General features: G+C 40.4%; 1 protein-coding gene across 1 annotated transcript in view; it reads right to left on the reverse strand.

The window, feature by feature from the left end:
- Window positions 1–659: 659 nt before the first annotated feature.
- BMP7 (bone morphogenetic protein 7) overlaps window positions 660–21,983 on the reverse strand; it is a 97,302-nt gene continuing 75,978 nt past the window's right edge. Inside the window, exons 5-8 of the mRNA XM_069072461.1 lie at window positions 16,825–17,022; window positions 9,863–9,939; window positions 7,737–7,847; window positions 660–2,986 (exon numbers count right to left, since the gene is read on the reverse strand). Coding sequence (XP_068928562.1) covers window positions 2,837–2,986; window positions 7,737–7,847; window positions 9,863–9,939; window positions 16,825–17,022 — 536 coding nt within the window. The 3' untranslated portion in view covers window positions 660–2,836. The remainder of the gene's footprint in view (window positions 2,987–7,736; window positions 7,848–9,862; window positions 9,940–16,824; window positions 17,023–21,983) is intronic.

The raw sequence follows: 21,983 nt of genomic DNA on the forward strand, positions 1-21,983 counted from the left end.
AGAACTAATTTACCCCCCTGCTTCTTTGAAACAGCTGCTGACAGCTGCACTATAATTTAGTCAAGGATCTTTGTAGTTGAACCTATCAAACACTCAAAATTTTTTGTTGTTTCATTTTGTGTTGTTCAATCTCTCCTATACCGAGACCTAAAACAGCTGCATCAGAGAATGAAGATGCCCATTCGCTTTTTTAAAAGAGCCTCCTGGCAGAAGCAAGCATGTGCGTTGATACAACATTTTATGGGAAGAGTTCAAATATTGGATCCTCAAAAATTCATCAGGCAGGTACCTTCAAATACCATAATTCCCATTTTACAAGTGAGAAAACTAAGGTTAAATGACTTGCCCAAATGGGAAATCCATTCTGACTCAGTCTGGTATTCCTGGCACCACATCTTAATTTGTGGAACAGATTTTTTAAAAATATTTTGATAACTATTTTGTTATATGGTTTCCTTTTGTGATCCTACGTATTTTATGAAAAGTATTTAAAAACATTCTGAGAAGGGGTCTATAGGCTTCTTCAAACTGCCAAAAGGGTATATCACACAAAAAGTGAAGGACCCCATATCATTTGGTGAACAATACCATTCTCGTCCACATCACCTACCTCTTAAGCCCAAAGGCCAAGTTTAGGTGGGAAATGATCACAAACCAAGTTTCTTTGCAGTAAAAAGTCAAAATGCTTTATTTTTCTATTTTTGTACAAAATTTCTCTAAGGACTGCTCTATTGGAAGGAGGAAAAAAAACAGAAGTGTACATATCTGTCCAACTGTTAAAATAAATATTTTCTTAAATAAGGAAACAAAAAGTGTTTAAAGAGATGAAAATCATTTTCCTGAACAAGTGATTAAGGAGGAAACTGGGATGGAAATAAATAATTTTTCTGTCGTGACAACTATTTACACTTAAAATGTACAAACAAATAAGTAAGCTAACCCAGCAGCCACAGGAGCCTGGTCTGGGTAAAGGATTGAGACAGTACTGACTACGGGACTGCTTATGCCTAGAGCCAACACACTATGACTCTAAAGTCCTCAGCTCAGTCCAAACAGAATATTCTGCCCCCAGCTGATGAGGCATCACAGTCTGACCTACTGGGAAGCAGCAGGAGCCTGAAAGCCCAATATTCCTGGGAGCCAATTTGACTGAGGGATGAACAAAAGTTTTTTCACTTTTGAAATAGGTATTTATTTTTCAATGTCCCCACATGACTTGATCTGAGATAAACTTGTCCTTTGTTCTCACTACTTCAGATATAGGAACCATTGGAAAAAGTCTTAATATTTTGCAAGTTGGCTCAAAATAGTTTTAATAAGGTGCATGGTAAAGATTTGCACCATCACTTTAAAGGCTAAAAAGGCACCAAGTCATCCCTACCCCCACCTTTGTCTCTTAGAATCAAGAAGCTAATCAGAAGAGACAGTCAAAGACTGACCAATAAGAGCATGGCTTGGAGTTTCTGACTTCAGATAGCATACCATGCTCACAAAGCCATGCTTGATGGGCACGCCACTCCACCCTCAGATGCAAAGGAGAGCCTGGCAGGTTCACCTTGGATCTACTTTGCTGACTGGAGATTGTTTTAAGCATAAATTAACTATATTCAAATATCTGAGACATTTTCAAATCAAGTCTTTTGCAGAGATGGGTTCCCAATGTCTGTCACTGGAACCTCGTGCTTGGTTAATTTGCATACAGCACATAATGGAGGTTGCCTCTCTGAGGTCTGAGTTACATGACTCACAAGGGCCTTTACTGGACCCCAAATTCTGAAACAATTGTCTAAATCTCCAAAACTTGATAACTCAAAAAGGCATCTTAGAAGCCACTGCTATGGAAATCTGATAGTGACTTCTCAGAGATCCTGATTTTTTTAAGTTCAAACATTACAAAGCCAGTGTAACACCCAAAGTTCAGAATCACACAAGTCATTTGCCACTTGTCTCCCCTGTCCCCCTTGATTTCAGACTTAGACAGTTTTTCCCCATAACAGCAAATCAGATTTCTGTTGGTATTTAACATGCCTATTTAGTCTCTGGCACACACAACACAAATACAGAGAGTGAACACGTCCTTTGGAGTTTATTTACTTTGGATTTTTCCTTCTCCAATCAACGTCAACACATCCCCCAGAGTGGAAATGTATTTTCCCCTCTACCTACTTGTGTTTTGAGTGAGTAAACCCATACATGCTTTCTGTTTTTGTGAGTCAAATGTTGAGAACTTTCTGGGATTTCAGGGCCCTCTGATACCCAGCCACAGCTTCTGTTTATGAAGTTGGGGTAAATAAAGGAATTGGGATAAATTGTTTAGGAAATGTATCTAACATCCTAACCATTTTTCATTCATTCATTTTATTGTGACTTTTATTACAGAAACTTCCAAGTCATTCTTACTAGGCACATACAGACGTGCACACACTCACACGCACAAACATACACATCCCTACCCTGCTGGGTGGCCTTGATGAAGGGGTGTCCATAATTACCCTCAGAGAATGAGTAATCTTTGGGTTGAGACTCAGAAGCCAATCACCGTGGCCAGGTTTTCGGTAAGACTGTTTCTGCTTTGTTTTTCTTGTGCCAGCTTGTAGCATCTTGCTCTTGAGATTTTGCTCGATCATCCCTGTACCTTTTACACACATGCACAGATGCACGCACCCACACACACATACACACACACAAACACCACACCCTTGAAAATGGCAGCACAGCATGGCTCCTTTCAAAAGGACGTGTTATGGAAGGCCCCAGCTCTTTGCCAAATGATCCAGAACGGAGTTCCTTCTGCAGCACAAGAAGGTCTGAAGCCTCAGGCTAAACTGATGCAAGCCTAATGGCAACCACAGGCCCGGACAACCATGTTCCTGTATTTTTTAAGAATGACATTGGAACTATCATCAAAGTAGAGAACGGAGATAGCATTGAGTTGGGTTGGAGCACAGCAAGGCTTCGGCACAGTCTCTGGGTTTATAAAATGTACCTAGAAAGGAAGAGAAATAAAAAGTAGGGTAAAGTGGTCTCCTCTTAGATGTGTTTTGATTCTTCTCTCCTTTCATTTACATGAAAAACAAGGAAGATTATTTTTGTTTATCCTAGATCTCTGCACTGAAAAATATGGGATACCCATCTTTGGAGAACATCTGGAACAAGAAAGGCCATATTCCTTTCTGGTCCAACCACATCTAGAGTACTGAGATTAGAATTCTGGGTCCCATAATTAAAGAGGGAAATTTATAAATGGAAACATATCCACAGGAAGGTAAATGAGACAACTAAATGTCTAGAAGTCATGTCATGTAAGAACAATTAAAGAAACCAAACCTATTCAGGGTTTCTTCAGAAGACTAAGGGGCAGGGGGAAAGAGATAAGAGCTATTTAATATATCTAGAAGGCTAACACTGCCAAAACTCTTCTGTGTGGCTCCAGAAATCATAACTAGAACCAACAGGCAGATCTTTTGCAAAAAGGCAGATTTCAGTTCATTTGGAGGAGAAGCATCCTTTTCAAGTTGTAGAACAAAGGAAGAGGCTGACTTATAAGGTAATAACCTCCTAGTCACTGGAAATGTTCAAGCCCAGATTGGTTGACTGTCAAGACTGTTGTAATGAATGACTGACTGCCCTTGGATTAGGTGTTGTATTAGCTGACTTTCCAGGTCCCTTCCAATTACATCCCTTTTAGAATGGTGTCCTAAAGAAGTGGAACATAAGCCACAAATAGTTGTATTTGTTAAGTTATTGCCAAAGTCTTGTCCATAAACTTTGGACCACTAATGCTGGGTTTTTTTCCTACCTCCATCTCCCATAGGATATAAACAGAATTTTTTTTTAGCAGTATGGGTAGATTTATACTAATTTATCTGCTCTCCCAGATTTGGGTTTCCCTTTAGACCAATGACAAGGTCAGGCTTAGAAGAGAGAAGAAAGCAGGAAGGCTGGTAATGCAGGAAGTTTATTAGTAAGGTATTAAAGGAAAAACTTGACCCACACAGCAATTTTAACAACAAATGGTCATTCAGAGAAGTCATTTCAATCTAACAAACCTTCACTGAGCACTTTAATATCTGTAAGGGGGTATATTAGACACTAGAGAGGTCTTAAGTGTTGAATATATACCACTACTAGACAGATTTTATCTGATCACCATTTTTATCATATTGCTGTCCTACTCAAAAACATTCAATGGCTCCCATTTTCCTACTCCCTCAAGATTAAATTCCTTAGACTGGCTTTGAAGACCCTTCGCAATCTCAGCTCATCCTAATTATCCAAACAACTCCCACTGCTATCAAATAAGGACCATAAACTGGTCTTCCAAGAGCATGAGATACTTTCTCCTGCTTCTATGCTTCCCCTATTGAACATACTCCTTCATAGCCGATTGAATACTAGAATCAGAAAGACCTGGTTCCTGCCTCACACACTTACTAGCTGTGTGACCCTGGATTGAACATTTAACCTCTTTCAACTTCAGTTTCCACATTTGTAAAATGAGAAAAGCAACAGCACTTACCCCCAGGGTTATTGTGAGGATCAAATGAAATAATATATGTAAAGTATTTTGCAAACTTTAAAGTACTACATAAAACTTTGCTCTTATTATTTATTCAAGACCCAGCCCAAGTCCCATCTTGTCCACGAAGTCACCCTTCACCATCATAGTTCTTTATGTTGGAACTTTCACGTAGTCTTTGACTCATCCTTCTCCCTTAGCTTTCATCCGGTCAGTTACCTAATCATTTATCTACTACCTCAGAAATCTTTTTCATATGTTCCCCCCGTCTTCTCTATTTCTATTGCCAAAATTCTATTAGAGGTCTATTTCAAACTGTTTCATCAACTTCCTAACAGGTCTCCCTTCATCTACTCTCTTCCCTTTCCAATTCTTCCTCCACATCACTGTCAGAATCATCCTACTAATGTACAGATCTGGCCAAGGCTTCACTCTGTAAATAAAAGGGACTCATTGGAGGCTTTTAAGCAGGAGAGAATTCCAAATCCTTAGTTTGGCATTTGGACTCCCACAAATGTTTCCAACTTTAGTTCAAATTAATCCCTTCCATATTGTCCCCTAAACACAACCTAAGCTTTCCTGCTTTTGTTGATACTGTTGTTCCCTTTATAGAGAAGTCCTTGTCCTTCAATCCTTATACCTATTAAATTCCTATATGTCTTTTCAAGTCCATCCCAACTGCCACCTCCCCCATGAAGTCTTCTGTGGTCCCCCCCCACTACCACTTTGAAATGATCATTGTTCTATAATAATAACGTGATCTTTATATATGTATCGTATCCCATTACTGGACTATTAGCTCAACAAGGATAGGGATTATCCCTTAACTTTGAATCCCTCCCTTTGCACACCAGAGGTGCTTAATAAATGTCTACTGGGTTGAATCATCCTCTTCCCTGAGCCTCATGACTCAATATTTAAATCATCTAACATTTTTTATATTCCTTGCTATTTGTTTCATGTAGCTGTAATATCTCTCCAGTTAGACTGAGTTCTCGGAGATGTTCTTTGGCTTCCCACACTCCTAGTATGAGGTTAAATATTAAGTATGCAATAAGCAACCAACATATGTTTCATCTTTGTTTCTGAATTATCAGTACATCTTAGCAACTACAACTGAGCACATCAGCTTGGGCTAGAGCTAGACACAAGCCTGGGCACACTCTCTGTATCTATCTCCTGATGAAGACTGGGAATGTCACTCAGAATCCTGAGTCTCCCAGCAGATGCTGTCCATTGGCACAATCTCTGTTGTTGAACTTGAAGCCTTTGCCCCCTCACCCCCAGCTCTAACCCACCCACTCACTTGGAACAATGGGTTCTCTCTTCTCCTAACTTGAATGTTGCCCTCCAGAAGTATCGCAATAGTCCACTAAAGAGTCTTCCTATATCCACTCTCTACCCTTCCAAAACATCCCTCAAATACAGACAGAATATTCCTTAGATATGATCCTGTAACTCTTCAGTAGTTACTGCTTGCTGAGTAAGGTTATAACACCTTTGCCTGGGATCCAAATCTTTCCAAAATCCAATACCACAATACCTCTCTGACCTATCTCAAATTACTCCCCTCTGTGAAATCTATGTTCAAAGCTGATCTACTCTCTACCTCCCACCCTTGGAATGTCTGTGTTTTTATCTCTCTGTGTTATTCTTTCTCTCCTCTCTTGAGGCTTATGATACCCAAATTTATCACCCAGTCCAGATCCTGATGACCAAAATCTATGAATCCCTAGGACATTTTCCTTCTTTTCTCAGGGAATTCATAGACTGATTCGCCACATCCTTCTACATCCCAACTCTTGTCCTCATGCTAGGGAGATATATTCTCTCCAACATTCTAACTCAGTTCTTCATTCCACATCAGTCATATACTAAGTAAGCACTTTGTTTTGCTGGGGGCCACCTCCAGTCGTCCTGATCTGTATCTGAGCACTGGACCCAGATGGCTCTGGAGGATAAAGTGAGGCTGGTGACTTTGCACAGCCCTGCCTCACTTAAATCCAATTCACTGGCAAGTCATGGCATCACCTTCCTGATGTCCTGGTCCTCTTTGAGAATGAAGGACAAACAACAACTTTGTTTTGCTTCTCTCTAATATGTTAATTATAGAATTAATATGTTTATCACTCATGACCTAAGGTACAATGGAATAAATCTAGAGCTGCCAAGACCCTCAGAGATACTCAAGTCCAAATCTCTGATTTCACAAATGAGGGGGTGAAGGCTAACAAAAGCTCAAATTAATAATTCAAAATAGGTAATAAATCACAAAGCCAGAATACAAATCCAGGTCCCTGACTTGAAATCCAAGACCCTGGGGAAGCTAGGTGGCACAGTGAATAGAGCATCGACCCTGGAGTCAAGAGGACCTGAGTTCAAATCCGGCCTCAGACACTTAACACAAAACTAGCCGTGTGACCTTGGGCAAGTCACTTAACCCCAATTGCCCTACCTTCCCTCCTCCAAAAAAAAGCAAAAAAAAGAAACCCAAGACCCTTCCTATTATACTATGCTGTCTGTCACATGTAATATTATATACCATAATATTTCTTATTGATGTTTTATTGAGTTTGCCTTATATTTTTCCTAAACTGTAATTCCAAGAGCCTAAGAACTCACAGTATTACCAAAACTCTATATCTCTCCCAGTAGTTCACACAGTGGTCTGAACCTAGAAGATATTTAATGAACATTTGTTGAATGAATGAATATCGTCCTGACATCACTCCACTGGCTTAGATGAAACAAAGACCCCAGTCTCTAAAGGCAGAGATGGAGTATGGCCATTTATCACTTCCTTTTGAACCTTCAAGGACAAGAGCTCCAAGGCTATGGCAGCAGATGTAAGACACTGACTACATGGGCACAGCATTGGGAATGGAGTCACTTTGTCAAGGACATGACCATCAATTCAATCCCTCCCTGAAAATTGAGACCAGCAGAGGGTCACCTTCTGACAGTCTACCTAAATTTAGTTCCTTCTTATTACCTACAACAAAGAACAATTAGCCCCATGCAGATTTTTGTTCCAACTCCAACCTTGCATTCACTCAAAGGAGAACAGGCCATTACTTCCAACATTTCAAAAGAAGAGACAAGACAATTCATCTTCCTAGTACAAAACTGAAGACTGATTTTCAGCCAGTTGGGCTTCCTCAGTCATAAAGCTCCAAAAGCAAGCAAGCTTATGAGGATGAAGGCAGAAAGAACCTACCAGTGTCTGAACAATAGCATGGTTTGTGGCATTCATGTAAGAATTCAAGGGAAAAGCACACTCTCCTTCACAATAGTAGGCTGCATAACCTTCCGGGGCAATTATCCAATCCTGGAAAAAATAGAGACAGAGCATCATGAGTTACTTGTTTAATAACTCACAAAGAAGATGAAGAGAGAGGGAAATATTGCAATGATATGTACCTTACATTTGTGTAATGGGAATGTAAAATTTGAAGATCTTCCCTGCCCCTAGGCTAAAGTGCACCTGGAGCCTGGGGTGGGAGGCTTGTTTTTCAGTAGATACTTCTTGATTGGCCAGTGGGTCCAGAAGGTTGTTACATTCTCTGAGCCAGGAGAAGGCTATATAAACCCTGATGTGTAGCTTTGTTTTGCGGCTCACTTTGAGAAGTGTTCTGTGATTTGATGTGGATTCTGGGAAGCCAGTTGTCCAGAGCCCCCAGGCTTTGAAAAACCCAGACATTGAAACCCAGATGTTGATTGGGTATGGATGTAATGGTTGGACAGTTTGGAAATCTGTCTACTTGATCTGTTTCTGTCTTGATAATTCTGTCTGTATATTCTGAAGTTCGGGGTGCTGACCTCTTTCCCCTGAACGAGGTAAACGATACATGTTTGACTGATTAAAGTAAGCTTGTTAACCCATTTTGAGTTGCTTTCCTTTATCAAAGCAGATCTAAGAACCTGTATTGGCAGCAAACCCTGAAGACACTGGGGTGCTTGCTGCTACAATTTGCTAGTCATAATGGGGGATACACAGTAAGCAGGAGAGACTGTCCTTTGCTTTTCTTATGACCTAACTGGGAGAATAAATTCCAAGGGCATCAGAGTTGGGGCATTCTGTATCAGCGAAGAAGAGATGCTGAGTATGGGGGAAATCACAGAAGAGTGGGGTGCTGCCTTATCTATTTCACAGTTTGTAATGCTGGGCAAGTCATAACTCTGGTCAGCTTCAGTCTCCTCATGTGTAAAATGAGGATAATAATAGCTAACATTCACGTAGAGCTTTAAGGTTTGCAAAGCACTTCTGCATATATTATTGCATAATACTTCTAGCACATGTCTTTCAGGGTTGTTTTAAGCATCAAAGGAAATTGTATTGTTGTTAAGTCATTCCAGTCACGTCTAACTCTTCATGACCCCATTTGGGGTTTTCTTGGCAAAGATACTTGAGTGGTTTGCCATTTTTTTTCTCCAGCTCATTTTACAGATGAGGAAACTGAGGCAAACAGCATTAAGTGATTTGCCAAGGGTCATGGAGCTAGTAAGTGACTGAAGCCAGATTTTAACTTAGGAAGATGAGTCTTCCTGACTCCAAGCCTACCACTCTATCCACTGTGCCACCTAGTATTACATGTATGATTCCACATAAATGAAATGCCTTATAAATCACTTGACAAACTTAAAGCACAGTTAACAAATGCTAGCTATTATTATTAATATCATCCTCATCATTGTTATTACTATAAGATTCCATAAACCTGCAAATCCATTGGCATTTCACTATAACATGGAATTCAGTAAAGTCTTGGTCCTTTCTCAAGGGAGCAAATTTCCAAATGTTTCCTATCACGGTAACATGACCTCGAGGCAGAGAATATGAAGACAGTTCTAGGGAGGCCTAAGTGCTATGATGTGGTTATATATCTCTATTGATTAGTTTTGTATATATCTCACATGTACTTGTTCTACATTAGACTAGAAGCTCTAGAAGGGCAGGAATCACAATCTGTTTTTTCCTTGATACCTTCAGCTGTCCATCATAAACAGTGGGTATTTAATGCTTGTTAACTCAGGATTATTTCTGCTGTTACATCAATAGCCAGCAACCCACATGATCCAGAAGAACCTCCTTTTGCAAAAGATAACATTTCCCACCCTAGTGAACAGAAACCACTTCTCTCAAGTGGAGCACAGATTCAATATTTTTTTCCTGTGGCCACATTCACATCAGTCAGAATAATGACCCACCCACAATATAAGTTGAAGCCAGAGGACATAGGCCATTCAACTCAACTGTAGAATGATATGACTCCCCTCTATGGAGGTCACAAAAATGCTACCTGTGGCCCCACGATCACTCAGCATTGGGGTTGATGGACTTACCTGCCATCCCAGGTCTCGGAAACTGACGTAGAGTTCGTGTTTCTTGCAGGCTTGCCTCTGGTCACTGCTACTGTTTTCTGAATCAGGAAAGGAGGCGAAGATAAAATACACATCCCAGTATCAACTGTATTGCTACCACAGTGACACAAACACATAGCCACATGAACATCTTTAAAAACCGGATAGTGGAGTACACATTTCTCCAAGCGAAAGTTCAGTCTTTAGGGACCCATTAACTAAAAGTCTCCAGCTCCCACGGCTGACATAGTCTGGCAGGAAGGTTTACTTACATACTATTACTACCCCTTCTACATACATTCTTTAAAACACCTGTCAAATCCTCATATGAATTTCAGTTCAGTCATTCATTTTATTTCACCATATACATATGTATGTATGTACATATGTATGTATGTGTATGTATGTATGTATGTGGTGAAATCGGGAATGGATTCAATAAAAATAATCAAACCCCCATCTGGCTTCCAGCAGCGGGCCGCAGAAGCCTCTCTCAGTATAATCTCTTTCAGAAGGATGTTGCTTTGTGTGGCCAGCCAACTTGTGGAGAAACTAGCTCCATCCCATGGAGGGAGTGAGGGGGAATGGAATTGCTGTTCTTGTTTCCCCCAGAATGAATCCCCTTCAGAATGTGCTGGCAGCATTCTGAAGGGGCTATGGAGTCAATTACTCTAACATTCCAGTGAGAGGAAAACCAAGGAGGAGAGAGAGCTAACTTGATATGGGAGGTTGGGTGAAAGGCCTTGAGGCTTCCCTTGGTTACATGATTCAAGCCTTCTGGGTTGCCAGGAATTTGGCTGATAGGTTACAAAGATTTGAGACAAACACCTCTGAAACTCAGAATAATGACCCTCCTCAAATCATTCAAATGGGACATTTAAGCCAACACTGATAACTGATATCCCATCTAGAAGATGATTTAAGGAAGGAAAGGGGTATATATACACTTCTAAAGGGAAATGGATTGGTGATCCTTTTGAATATGGAAGGGAAGTGAAGAGAAAGTAGGAAGGAAGGAGAAAAGAAAGAAAGGTATTAAGTGATAAAAATGCAATAATAATTAGAAATCTAATCCTATAAATCAGCTCTTCCTTGATCACTAGGTGCTCCTATATCCCCAGGATCATAGGCTTTAGAGCTGGAAGGGACCTAAGAAGTTGTCTAGTCCAAATCCCTCATTTTACAGATAAGGTAACTAAAGCCCAAAGGATAAGTGACTTGTACATGTAGTACTTTCACATGCAGTAAGAAGCTTCACAAGATTTTGACGTCAAGCCCCTGAATCAAAATCCAGGGTTCTTTCTACTGTTCCTAAATGCTTCTAGGCAGCTCCAGAATCCCAGACCTACTTAAGCTCTGTCTGTAAAACTTAGAAATTGAGCAAGGGCATGATGTGAGCTCACTGAGGGAACAGACTAAATAATCTTATCGTTGTATCCTCAATATACAATGCCTTGTGCTTTCTTTCTCCTCCTCCTCCTTTGTCAAGACGTGTGATTTCATTGGTAGGGGAAACTTAAGTACAAGAACTACTAGCCTCGGAAACTCCAATCACCAATGTGGATTAGCAGTTACTATAACCTGAAGGTCTTAGAGAGCTGAAGTGCCTTATTTGTAGCCAAAGAAATAATTTGTATCAGAGGTGCCACTTGAACCCAAGCCTTCTTGACTCCAAGAGGGACAAACATCCACAACATGAAACTGCCTGTCACACAGTAGGTATTTCATGACTGAACTGAATCTGATCCCACCTAGCTAAACTACTGGGAATCGAATGTACCATATCCTCCTCCCCAGCACAGACTTTACTGCCTCCTTGAAGTAGTCTGATGCTGGATAAAGAAACATAGGAGTCCTTCCTTCTTTCATCCCAGAACTACTAGTTCTTAATCAATCAGCCGCAAACTCAGCAAAGTTCTAAGAATCAGATTCACAGCAAAAAATGTTGCTTGTAGGCAAGTTGGTGGTAGTAGCTTTAGCTTAAACCAAACTGATTATTTCAGCTTAGGGTAGAGCCCTGTGACACATCCTAGTTGGGCTTAGGACAGCTTAGGGTAATGGCTGGCTGTATGCCTTAACACTCCTTAAGGTACCAGGTATATACTATTTTTTTTTTAAAGCAATTGGGGTTAAGTAACTTGCTCAAGGTTACACGGCCAGTTATTATTTCTGGGTGTGGTGCTAAGTATCTGAGCCCGATTTTGATCCAGGTCATCCCGACACTGGAGCCGATGCTCTTACTCGCTGAGCCACCTGGCTGCCCCTAAGCAATTGGGGTTAAGTAACTTGCTCAAGGTTACACGGCCAGGTGTTTCTGGGTGGGTGCTAAGTGGCTGAGCCCGGGATTCGATCTCCAGGTGTTCTCAACACTGGAGCCGGTGCTCTTACTCGCTGTGCTACCTGGCCGCCCCACCAAGTATATACTATTAGGATTAGAGCATCTCATCAGGGGCCTTAGCCAGTGAAAAACAACAGGGAGGCACCAAGGACTTTTCAACTGAAAGTCATTACCTATGGCCTCACAGGGTACTACCCGAGGAAAGGAAAGAAGTTATTCATTTGTTCGGGCCAACTGAGGACACTGGCTATAAGTTACCAGGACATCCAATTAGCTAGGTATTGTGTAAGCCTGGGGGGTGGGGCACATGTGGGACTTGGATGATCTAGGAAAATGAAAATTCCAAATTCTCTACCAGTAATGGTGGATACTTGGAACATGAAAATCCTTAAAGACCTTTAGATTTGTTCACTTTATCTTTCTCCTCAAACTCCTGGTCCAAGCACCTAAAAAGGCATGATGACTAGCTGAAGATTCATGTTTTTCTCCTGGTAGAGATGCCTAATTGACGGCTGAGAGGAGGAAAAAGGAAGCAAGAAGCCTGGCTAATCTGAAACCTGTGTGATCAGCCCCTGGTTAAGTTTACAATGGCTAACCATAAATCATTATCCTTGAGCAAGACTGCATGAAAAAGGTTTAGTTTCCCAGTATTAAAAGATGACTATATTATTCATATCTAAATTCAGCTGCAATGGAGGAAGAGAAATAGCAACTGAGGCACCCGTAAGTATGTAAAAGAAAATCCAAGAAACCAGGTGTAAAATCCATGGTCTCTAATATCTATACACAAAAAACCAAAGTTTTACCAAGCAGGAGGTACAAATGTCAGGAGACTAATTTGAACTCAAAGGTCTCAGGATGAAGAAGAGATAAAAGTGGCATGGAGTGTCATTGTATATTAAGAAGGAATACTTAAGTGAGGAGATCCAGGAACCTGAGAGGAGAAGCATTCTGGAGAGAATTTAGGTAAAAATCAAGAGGAGAGAAGCAGAAGTGAGTATCCTATTAGAGTACACTAGAGCCCACCTAGTCAGAAACAGGAAACAGATGCACTCAGGAGAGTGATCCCAAGCCTGGTACACGCTTGTGGCACACACACACACATACACACACACACACACACACACACACACACACACACACACTGAAAAATATATTATAGTCATGGGGGGGAGAGGAGGAAGGAGTTTAATTATCTAGACATGTCCTGAAGTTCTCTCATAACTTCATGATCTGCCTTTAAAAGAGAAAGAATTTCATTCTTTAAAAAATGGAGGAACCAACAAGAGGAAATTCTATTGTGTACCTGATTCTCACTAGCAAGGAGGAACACATAAGGGGGCTACAGTTGGTGGAAAACTTTGAGGGGTTCTGAGGAAGGATCAGTAGAAACTACACAGGAAGTCAGCTCAGGAGTAATGGGAATTCTAAAGAAAGACATTCTGAAGACATAAAGGGAAACAATTCCCATAAGGAGGGAAAAGAATGGGAGTTATATCAAAAGACTATTGTGGATACACAGAGAACTTACCAACCAACTTAGATTATGACAAAGATATGTACAGAAGGCAGAAGCTATCAATCACTCAAACAACAAGCATCTAGAAATGCCCCCTGTGCGTCTAAGAGCATAATACTATAAAACTGATCTTGGAAGTGTTAAAGCTCAGGATAAGCTGAAGCTAGATAAAGACAACAAAAAGGGGAAGAATATTTTTTAAGTTGTATGGGAAGAAAATGGAGGATCCAAGAGTGGACTTGAGAGCTGCTGGAGGTAGACAGGACAAGGATAGATGACAAAGGAGGGAAAGAAAATCTGCTCGATTCTTATGGTTTCTGCCAAGGGGAATGATTTTTGTACTGGAAATGACACCAAAAAAAGCTAACAGATGGTTAAGAAAAATAAGGAGATAATAAGAGAGAACCCAGACGCCACTGATGAATTCAAGTTATATGACCCAACCATTCTGAAAACCAATTTGGAATCAGGAGAAACGTCACTGAACTCTTCATAACCTTTGACCCAGTGATCTCATTACTGTGCATATAGATTAAGGAGGTCAAAGAGAAAAGGAAATTCCCTATAATAGATATACCAAGATGTTGATAGCAGCACTTTTTGTGATGGCAAACCTGGAAACAAAGTAGGTACCCATCAACTCAGAAGTGGCTGAATGATTGGCATATCTGAATGTAATTTCACCCTAAGAAATGATGAATATGAGGAATCCAGGGAAGCATGGGAAGATTTGCTTGGAAGGAAATAAACTGAACTAGAAGAACAATATATACAATGATGACTATAACATAAATGAAAATAACATTGAAACGTACTTTAACTGATTAATTCTAATGACTACTGAGGGCCCAGGAGAACAGATCATGAAACTCCTTTCCTTCTGTTCTGTTGAGGATGTGGAGTGTTACAAATCCTGTCAGATATTTTAGTCACCTCTGTGTTTGTTGGTTGTTTTTGCTTAACTGTTCTTTTTTCTGTGCTAAAAGGGAGGATTCAATGGCTGGGCATGAGAGGCAGGGGAGGAAGGGAAGTACACCAGGAAAGAAATGGGACATAAAAACAAAAGAAAGACTAAAACAAGGTCCCTTGTTCTTAATGAACTCACATTCTAGTGAGGAAGAGAAAATTAAAATAATTCTGTAGACACAAAATATATTTTTAAATAAATGCCATAACTTTAAAAATCAAAGCATTAAATAACTGACCAAAGGATGTCACTAACAGGATTTGGTTAATTCCAGCTCAAATTCAGTTGTTACTTCCTTTCCATGGTCTCACAGTCTCCTAGACCATGGGTTTATAAGAAGCACATGTGTCCTCTTCCTTCTTAAGCCTTGCCTTATATTTTCCACAAGGCCTGATACCCGGCCAGAAAGGGCTCTTGGGGAATGTTTTTGGTCAGTTCAGCTCAGACCTCCAGCACAAGCAGATGTTAATTACGGCCTCAGTTGCTTTCCTACCTTATCACCAGATAATCATTTAAATCAAGTTAAATAGAATTGACTTCTGGGAGGGAAGCAGCCAGGTTATGATGGAAAGATCCCTAGGATAAGAGTCTAAAGACCTGAGTTCTAGTCTAAGCCCAATCATTATACCTGGGTGATCTTGGGCAAGTTACCTCCCAATTCTGCATTTCGGTTTCTTCATTTATAAAATGAGAGGATTGGATAAGATTGAGCAATCAACAAGAATTTAAGTGCTTATTCTATGCCAGACACTGGGCTAAGGGTAGGGAGGGTGTAAAAAGAAAGACTGAAAAAAGGTCCCTTGTTCTTAATGAGCTCACATTCTAGTGAGGAAGAGAAAACTAAAATAACTCTGTATACACAAGATATATACATTATAAATGCAAAGTAATCTCAGAGGGGAGGGACTAGCAGCACTTGTGAGGGAGGGGGAATGGAAAAGACTCCTGGAGAAAGTAGCATTTGAGTTACATCTTTCAAGAAGCTACTCGGCAGAGGTAAGGAGAGAGAACATTACAGTCCTAGGGGCAGGCAGTAAAAAAGCACGGAGCCAGGATATGGATTATCATGTATGAGGAACAGCAAGTGGGAGAACATGTCTGAACTGTAGAGTATGTATAGAGGAGAAAAGCGTCAGATGACTGCAAAGGTAGGAAGGGGCCGGGCTACGAAGGGCTTTAAATACCAGAGGATTTTATATTTGATCCGGAAGAGGGCCAATGGAGTTTATGGAGTTGGGGGGGAGGAGAAGGGGTTTGGAGACATGGTCAGAATTGTGCTTCAGGAAAATCACTTTGGCAGATGAGTGGAGGATGGGCTGAATGGGGGGCAATTTGAGCCAAGGAGACCAATTAGAAGGCTATTTCAATACTCCAAACAAGAGTTGCTGAGGGCCTGTATAAGAGTGCTGGCTATGTGAATAGTTAGATGATCTCTGGGGTCATTTACAATTCTAAATCCAATGATCACATTATGAAGGCAATTGGACTAACTGATCTATGAGGTCCCTTTGGAAGAGAAATTTCAACTCTTTTTGTCATTCTATTTTTGTGTTTCTACAAATTTATACTATTTTTAACTGATGAGATGGATCATGGCCCATTATTAACAAAGATGAAGAATTTTTTTAATGGCTTCCTAAGGACCTGGGAAAATTTTTCAAAGTAACTTAGCAGAGGAATCACACAACTACCACTGAAAAGAAGAGGGAAGGATATCACATTTATAGCATCCCATCAGCTGAAGGGAACTGTGGGAGGTCATTTAGCTCAAATACTAGAGTTCTGACCCCACAATGACAAATATCTAAGCCATCATCCAAAAATAGAGACTCTCTTATTTTTTAAAGATACGGCCCTATATCCAAATATTCTTAAATCTCTCGTCAACACATATAGCATCCCAACTTACCCTCATAAAAGTCTTTTTTAACCCTATGCCTCAACTGAATCCCTCACAACAGAGTAGTTTAAGCCTGCTCCCCTCCTCTATCTACAACATTGCTCCTTAGCTTCTCCTCAAGTGCCTTAGAGAAGTTGGGTTTTTTTGGGGGGGGAAGGGAGGAGTAGAGATAACGACAATTTCTTTAACTATTACGAGTCCTCTTTCCCCATCTGTATACCTGCAATATTGGACATCCTCAAAGCTTCCTGGTTCTTAGGTGTCTTTGATCTGTTTTGACTGCGTTGTTTGCTTCCTGTAGACCGGATACTACGAAGATGTACTTCTGTGGCCTTGAAGAATGCCACCATGAATGGCTGCTTGTTCTGGGGCCCATGTCTTCCAACCAGACCTGCCATCTTGGGGTTGATGCTTTGTCCTAAAGGGATATCAAATATACACAGAGAAGGATCACCAAGGGGAAGACAGAATCAAGATCCACAGCCATGCCAACACAATTAGAAGTTACCAAATAACCAGGCCTGGTTACAACAGTAAAAGGACTTTATGAAGAAAATGCAGTAATCATTGTATATATATAATTAACTTCACTTGGAATCTAATACATCAGATGCAGAAACTGGACAAATCCCATCCCCTAAAATAACAGATCAGCACAAGAGACTTCTTTAAAACCTGTGTTTAAAATAAAACTCCCCCATCCATAATTATTTTACCTTAAATCCACTCAACATTAGATTTTTCTGCATTCTTTAGAGGGGTTTCTTTAAGTTCACCAACCTATAATTTGAAGTGATTCTATAAAAGAAACCATAAAATGTAGCCCCTAGGAACTGTAAATTCCCCCTGGAAGGTTATTAAGTCAAAATAAAAATGCCTTGCATGAAACCTTGACACTGTTCCAGATATATTAAATTTGAAATTTGCAAACAGTTTCCATCTACAGGTCTGATCTGGAGGTAGTTTGGTAATTGTGTAGCTGTCAAGAATAGCCCTCAAGTCTGGAAAAAGCCCATGCCTCTAGGTTGGGGAAGTGCGATGAGCTATTGAGGGCTCAATTCCTTCTCACTGCCATACTTGAAGACCGTGGAGATCTCAGGACCTCTGAGGCAGAGCAGAAGAAGCACTAAGAATCATAACTTGCACATCACACTCAAGTCTGTTGAGGACAGAATCTTCCCCCAATCCTGGAGGAAGGAAGTATTTCTGAGTCATGAAAAAACTAACCACACCTTTGGACGATAGGTCTTTCTCTTTGGGTCAAACAATGGCAAGCAAGATAAGAAATTATTGTTGGTCTTGTCCATCTAGGAAGGAGGGACATATTTTCAGTCAGCAAGCAGCTGTTGAAGGAAAAAAGTCCACATCTGACAGCAAGGTAGTTATGTCTTGCAGATTCCTGTCCCTGTTGTTTCCTATACAATTTGTGTCTTAACATGGCCAATGCTCTTCCCCTCTTTTCTTCTATTGAACAAATTGTAGCAAGTCACAAGGCAGGTTGGCATGGGCTCCTGGGATCTCCTTTCTCAAACACCTACTACATTCAAGAGAACTGTGAGGAGTGCTGTAGGGGGGGCTACAAATTTACGTATGACCAACATGGTGGCATTCAAAACCATCTTCAATCTAATGGTAGAGCTAAGAAAAGCACATGTTATTTTATTACCTTTAGGCAGATAGAATGGGTGGGTTTGAACACAATGGATAGAGTACTGTACTTGGAGTCAAGAAGACCTGAATTCATATCCTGCCTCAGATAATTAACTAGTGATGTGACTCATGGCAATTCACTTAACTTCTCTGTGCCTCAGTTTTCTTATCTGTAAAGTGGGGATAATAATAGCACCAAATTCAGAGGATTTTTTTGATTATCAAATCAAACAGAATATGTAAAGCTCTTTCCAAACCTAAAACCACTGTCTAAATGCTAGCAATTAGCTATTATTATTATTAACTTTTTCTAAGTGCCCAAAGCATAATATACATATAGTAGTGTACATGTGGGGAGACAAGTATATAAGACAGTGACTCTCTCTCTCAGACAACATGAATGGCATTTATGAAAGCAGGATGCATGGTCTATAAGAAGGCTAATGAGAGATCTTAAGGAGAAGGTACTCATTAATAGGCACTGAAGAAAAATAAGGTTCCTTAGGAAAGAAGATGATGGGTCCAACCATAGGAAGGTGTCTTTTCTCAAGACTTTCTTGCTCCATATGGGCAATACCTCACACAACCCCCATGCCCACAAGGATATTCCTCATGAACATAACAATGGAAATTATTCATTACAATGGTTTATCTCAATTTCTTCAATCAAGCATAGACTAAATGTCAAACCAGAAAGTAGTTCCATTTTAAAGACGTTTTCCCTACCACTAATTCATCAATATAATTTTTTGTTCCCTACGTGTACGTTGGGCTCTTGGATCACCAGGCACGGTCTCTATCTTTAAGACCCATTTCATTTTCTCCTTTGTCTTAACAAGGGAGACAAACAGGATATGAAGCAATAAGAAATGAACTAAGGAGACTCAAGTAGTCAGCTGCTGCTCATAGGTACTGTCAGTAGAGCATATTCCTGGGCTTAGTCTGGGAGAATGCCTCCAGCTAATGAATCACTCTACTGTTTCTCTACTCAGTTGCTTCAGCTTAACCAAACTTAAGAATAACAAATTCTTCTTTAAGTGCCTTAATTCCTATTTTTGAATTCCAAGCTGGGGTGATTATAAGGGAGCAGAGTTAATGCTATCTCACAGCAATGAAGATAGGTACAAGGCTCTTTACTGGAAATAACCTTCCGGAAGCAAATCAAATGTTTGGTCTACAGAGAGATTTTGCACAATGAATGTGGCAGACAGGGGTGTGGAGGGCAAAGCTGTAGCTAGTTGCCAATATGATTTTTGACAGAAATCAACACTGACCGAGGGGCTGCTGACTAAGGAAAAGGCCAGTTTGGAAGATAAAAGAAACTGAAGAATGTGGATTGAAAATAACTGTTCTTGTAGATGGGTTATCTGTCTTCAAATTGCTCCTCCATTCCGTTTTTTCTTTTTTTATTTTTTAACAACAACACACTCACAAGCAAGGACATGAAATGATGGTTTTGATTCACCTATGCAAAATAGGCAGGCTATAGACTTGGCCCCCCCACCTGGTTTGGTAGGTGGGGGTCCCTTGTCTCCTAGCTAGGGATAGATGTTGTGGCTGCAGATAGGTGTCCCCAGCTTGACCCAGGTTCTTCTAGGTTTGGGATGCATGAGCTAGTTACTATTGTTGTTTTTAATTTTGAACACTGCTTTTCAATTCCTTATGTATCTGATTTTATGCATTTAAAAATAGTATTCTGAGTAGGGGCTCATAGGCTTCACCCAAAATATCAGAGGAGTAAACAACAACATAAAAAAAGTTAAGAACCTCTGCTCCAAGTAAAGTCTAGAGGTTTAAAATATAAAATAAACATCTGTATATAAATAATTCAGAAACATATTATTTTTGTCTAAAAGATCCCTACCTGGAATTCACTGGAGGAGAATCTCCAACTATGGCTTGGTGATCATACCTGATTCCTAATTTTCTACTATGACTTTTATCATCTTCCTCACTTTGCATAACCCAATACTACATGAAATAGAAAGATAATAAAACATAGTACCAAGACTCAAACAGCTGGCTACTTGTTGTGTCTACCATTCCCACTTCAGTTTACTACTTTACTCTCCTAAAACATAGTCATATATGGGAGGAAAGACGAAATCTGGAGTCCAAAGTTTACCAGCATTCCCTCAGAGATCTCTGACATCAGGAAGGACTGTCCCAGGACCCAGAGTCCAGCAAGCTGATTGATTATGCTGTTTGTGGGGGAATTTCCTGTACATTCTGGCATAGCCGCCTCTCCCAGGGAGCACCCACACTGCTAATTGTAAATTCCAGACACAAGAGTTGGAGGGAGGGTCACTTATTCCAGTGTCATAGGCAAAGTGACCCCCACCTGGAATCTCTGTCCAGCCAGCCTCCCTCCCATGCTGTCTGTCTGTCTGTTTCTCCCTCCTTTTAGTTTCCACCCAGTATGTCTCTCTGGCATAGCTGTCAGGTGGTCTAGTCATAGTGGTCTTGGTTTGATCTCAAGTCCAATCCATCTTTTAAAACAGGTCCACTCAGGGAAACTAGTCACAACATTCTCATCATTTTTGGAGCTAGGTACCTCTTTTCAATCTTTGTATTCTTTTCCACAGAGTGCAGGTCCAGGTCCATCCCATGGTGGGATGAAAAACAGAAGAATGAAACGGGAAATTCTGACTGTGTAAATGAAGAGGCACCTATTAAGTGCTCAAAAGTTTGGTAAATGAAAGTCAATATATAGAGACTCCAATCTAGAATTCTCTTCATCTCTATAGAGCAAAACAATAACCCTGGACCATAGGATTTAGAACTCGAAAGGACCTTAGACGTTATAGAGTCCAACCTCTTTTTTTTACAGATGAGGAAATTAGTAGGACCACAGAGAGGAACTGATTCACCCAAGATGGTACAGGTAGCAATTAGAAGAGGTAGGATGCAAATCCCGGCCCTCTACCTCCAAATTCAATGCTATTTCCACCAGACTCCCTTTCTCCAAGACAAATATCCATGACCAATCTGTCTTTAGGAAACAGGAGTTTGCTTTCAATAAATTTAAGAAGGTTCCAATTTTCAATCAAGAATTTTGGTTCAGGGGCAGCTAGGTGGCACTTTGAGTAGAGTGCTGGCCCTGGAGTCAGGAGGACCTGAGTTCGGATCTGACCTCAGACACTTAACACACATTAAAAAAAAAAAAACAACTACCTGTGTGATCTTGGGCAAGTTACTTAGCCCCAATTGCCCTCCAAAAAGCAAAATAATAATAATAATTTTGGTTCAAACAAACCAAGCCGACTTCGTTGTCTCAAGACATGACTACTTATCAACATCCGGCTTCCTCACGGATGAAAATGAACCAAGCCCTGCCATTGTTCTTAGTCTCAGAAAGTTAGGAGGAGTCTTATTGTCTAGGTGCTGACATTCCAGGAAAGATTTATGCCAGAACTATTGTTTTTGTTGTGTCATTTTGGTGGAGTAGAAATTAGCTTCTTGGTCGTTTTCTTCATATAAGAACTAAATGAGGGCAGCAAAGAAGAAATACCCCTATTATACCTGATAAACTCCTAGATCACAGGACCATAGAATTGGAACTGAAAGAAATCTTAGATATCATCTAATCCCACCCACCCTGACATTTTACAAATAGGGAAACTAAGGCCCTGAGATGTTAAATAACTTGTCTGTGGTCACAATAGGGAATAAGTAGCAGTCAGGATTTTAAACTATGTCCTCTCATTGCAAACCCAGCATTTTTCTCAC

Source organism: Petaurus breviceps, unplaced genomic scaffold (assembly GCF_028583685.1).
Source record: "Petaurus breviceps papuanus isolate PSGF00001 unplaced genomic scaffold, PetGlider_PUasm1.0 90847, whole genome shotgun sequence".
Taxonomy (NCBI): domain Eukaryota; kingdom Metazoa; phylum Chordata; class Mammalia; order Diprotodontia; family Petauridae; genus Petaurus; species Petaurus breviceps.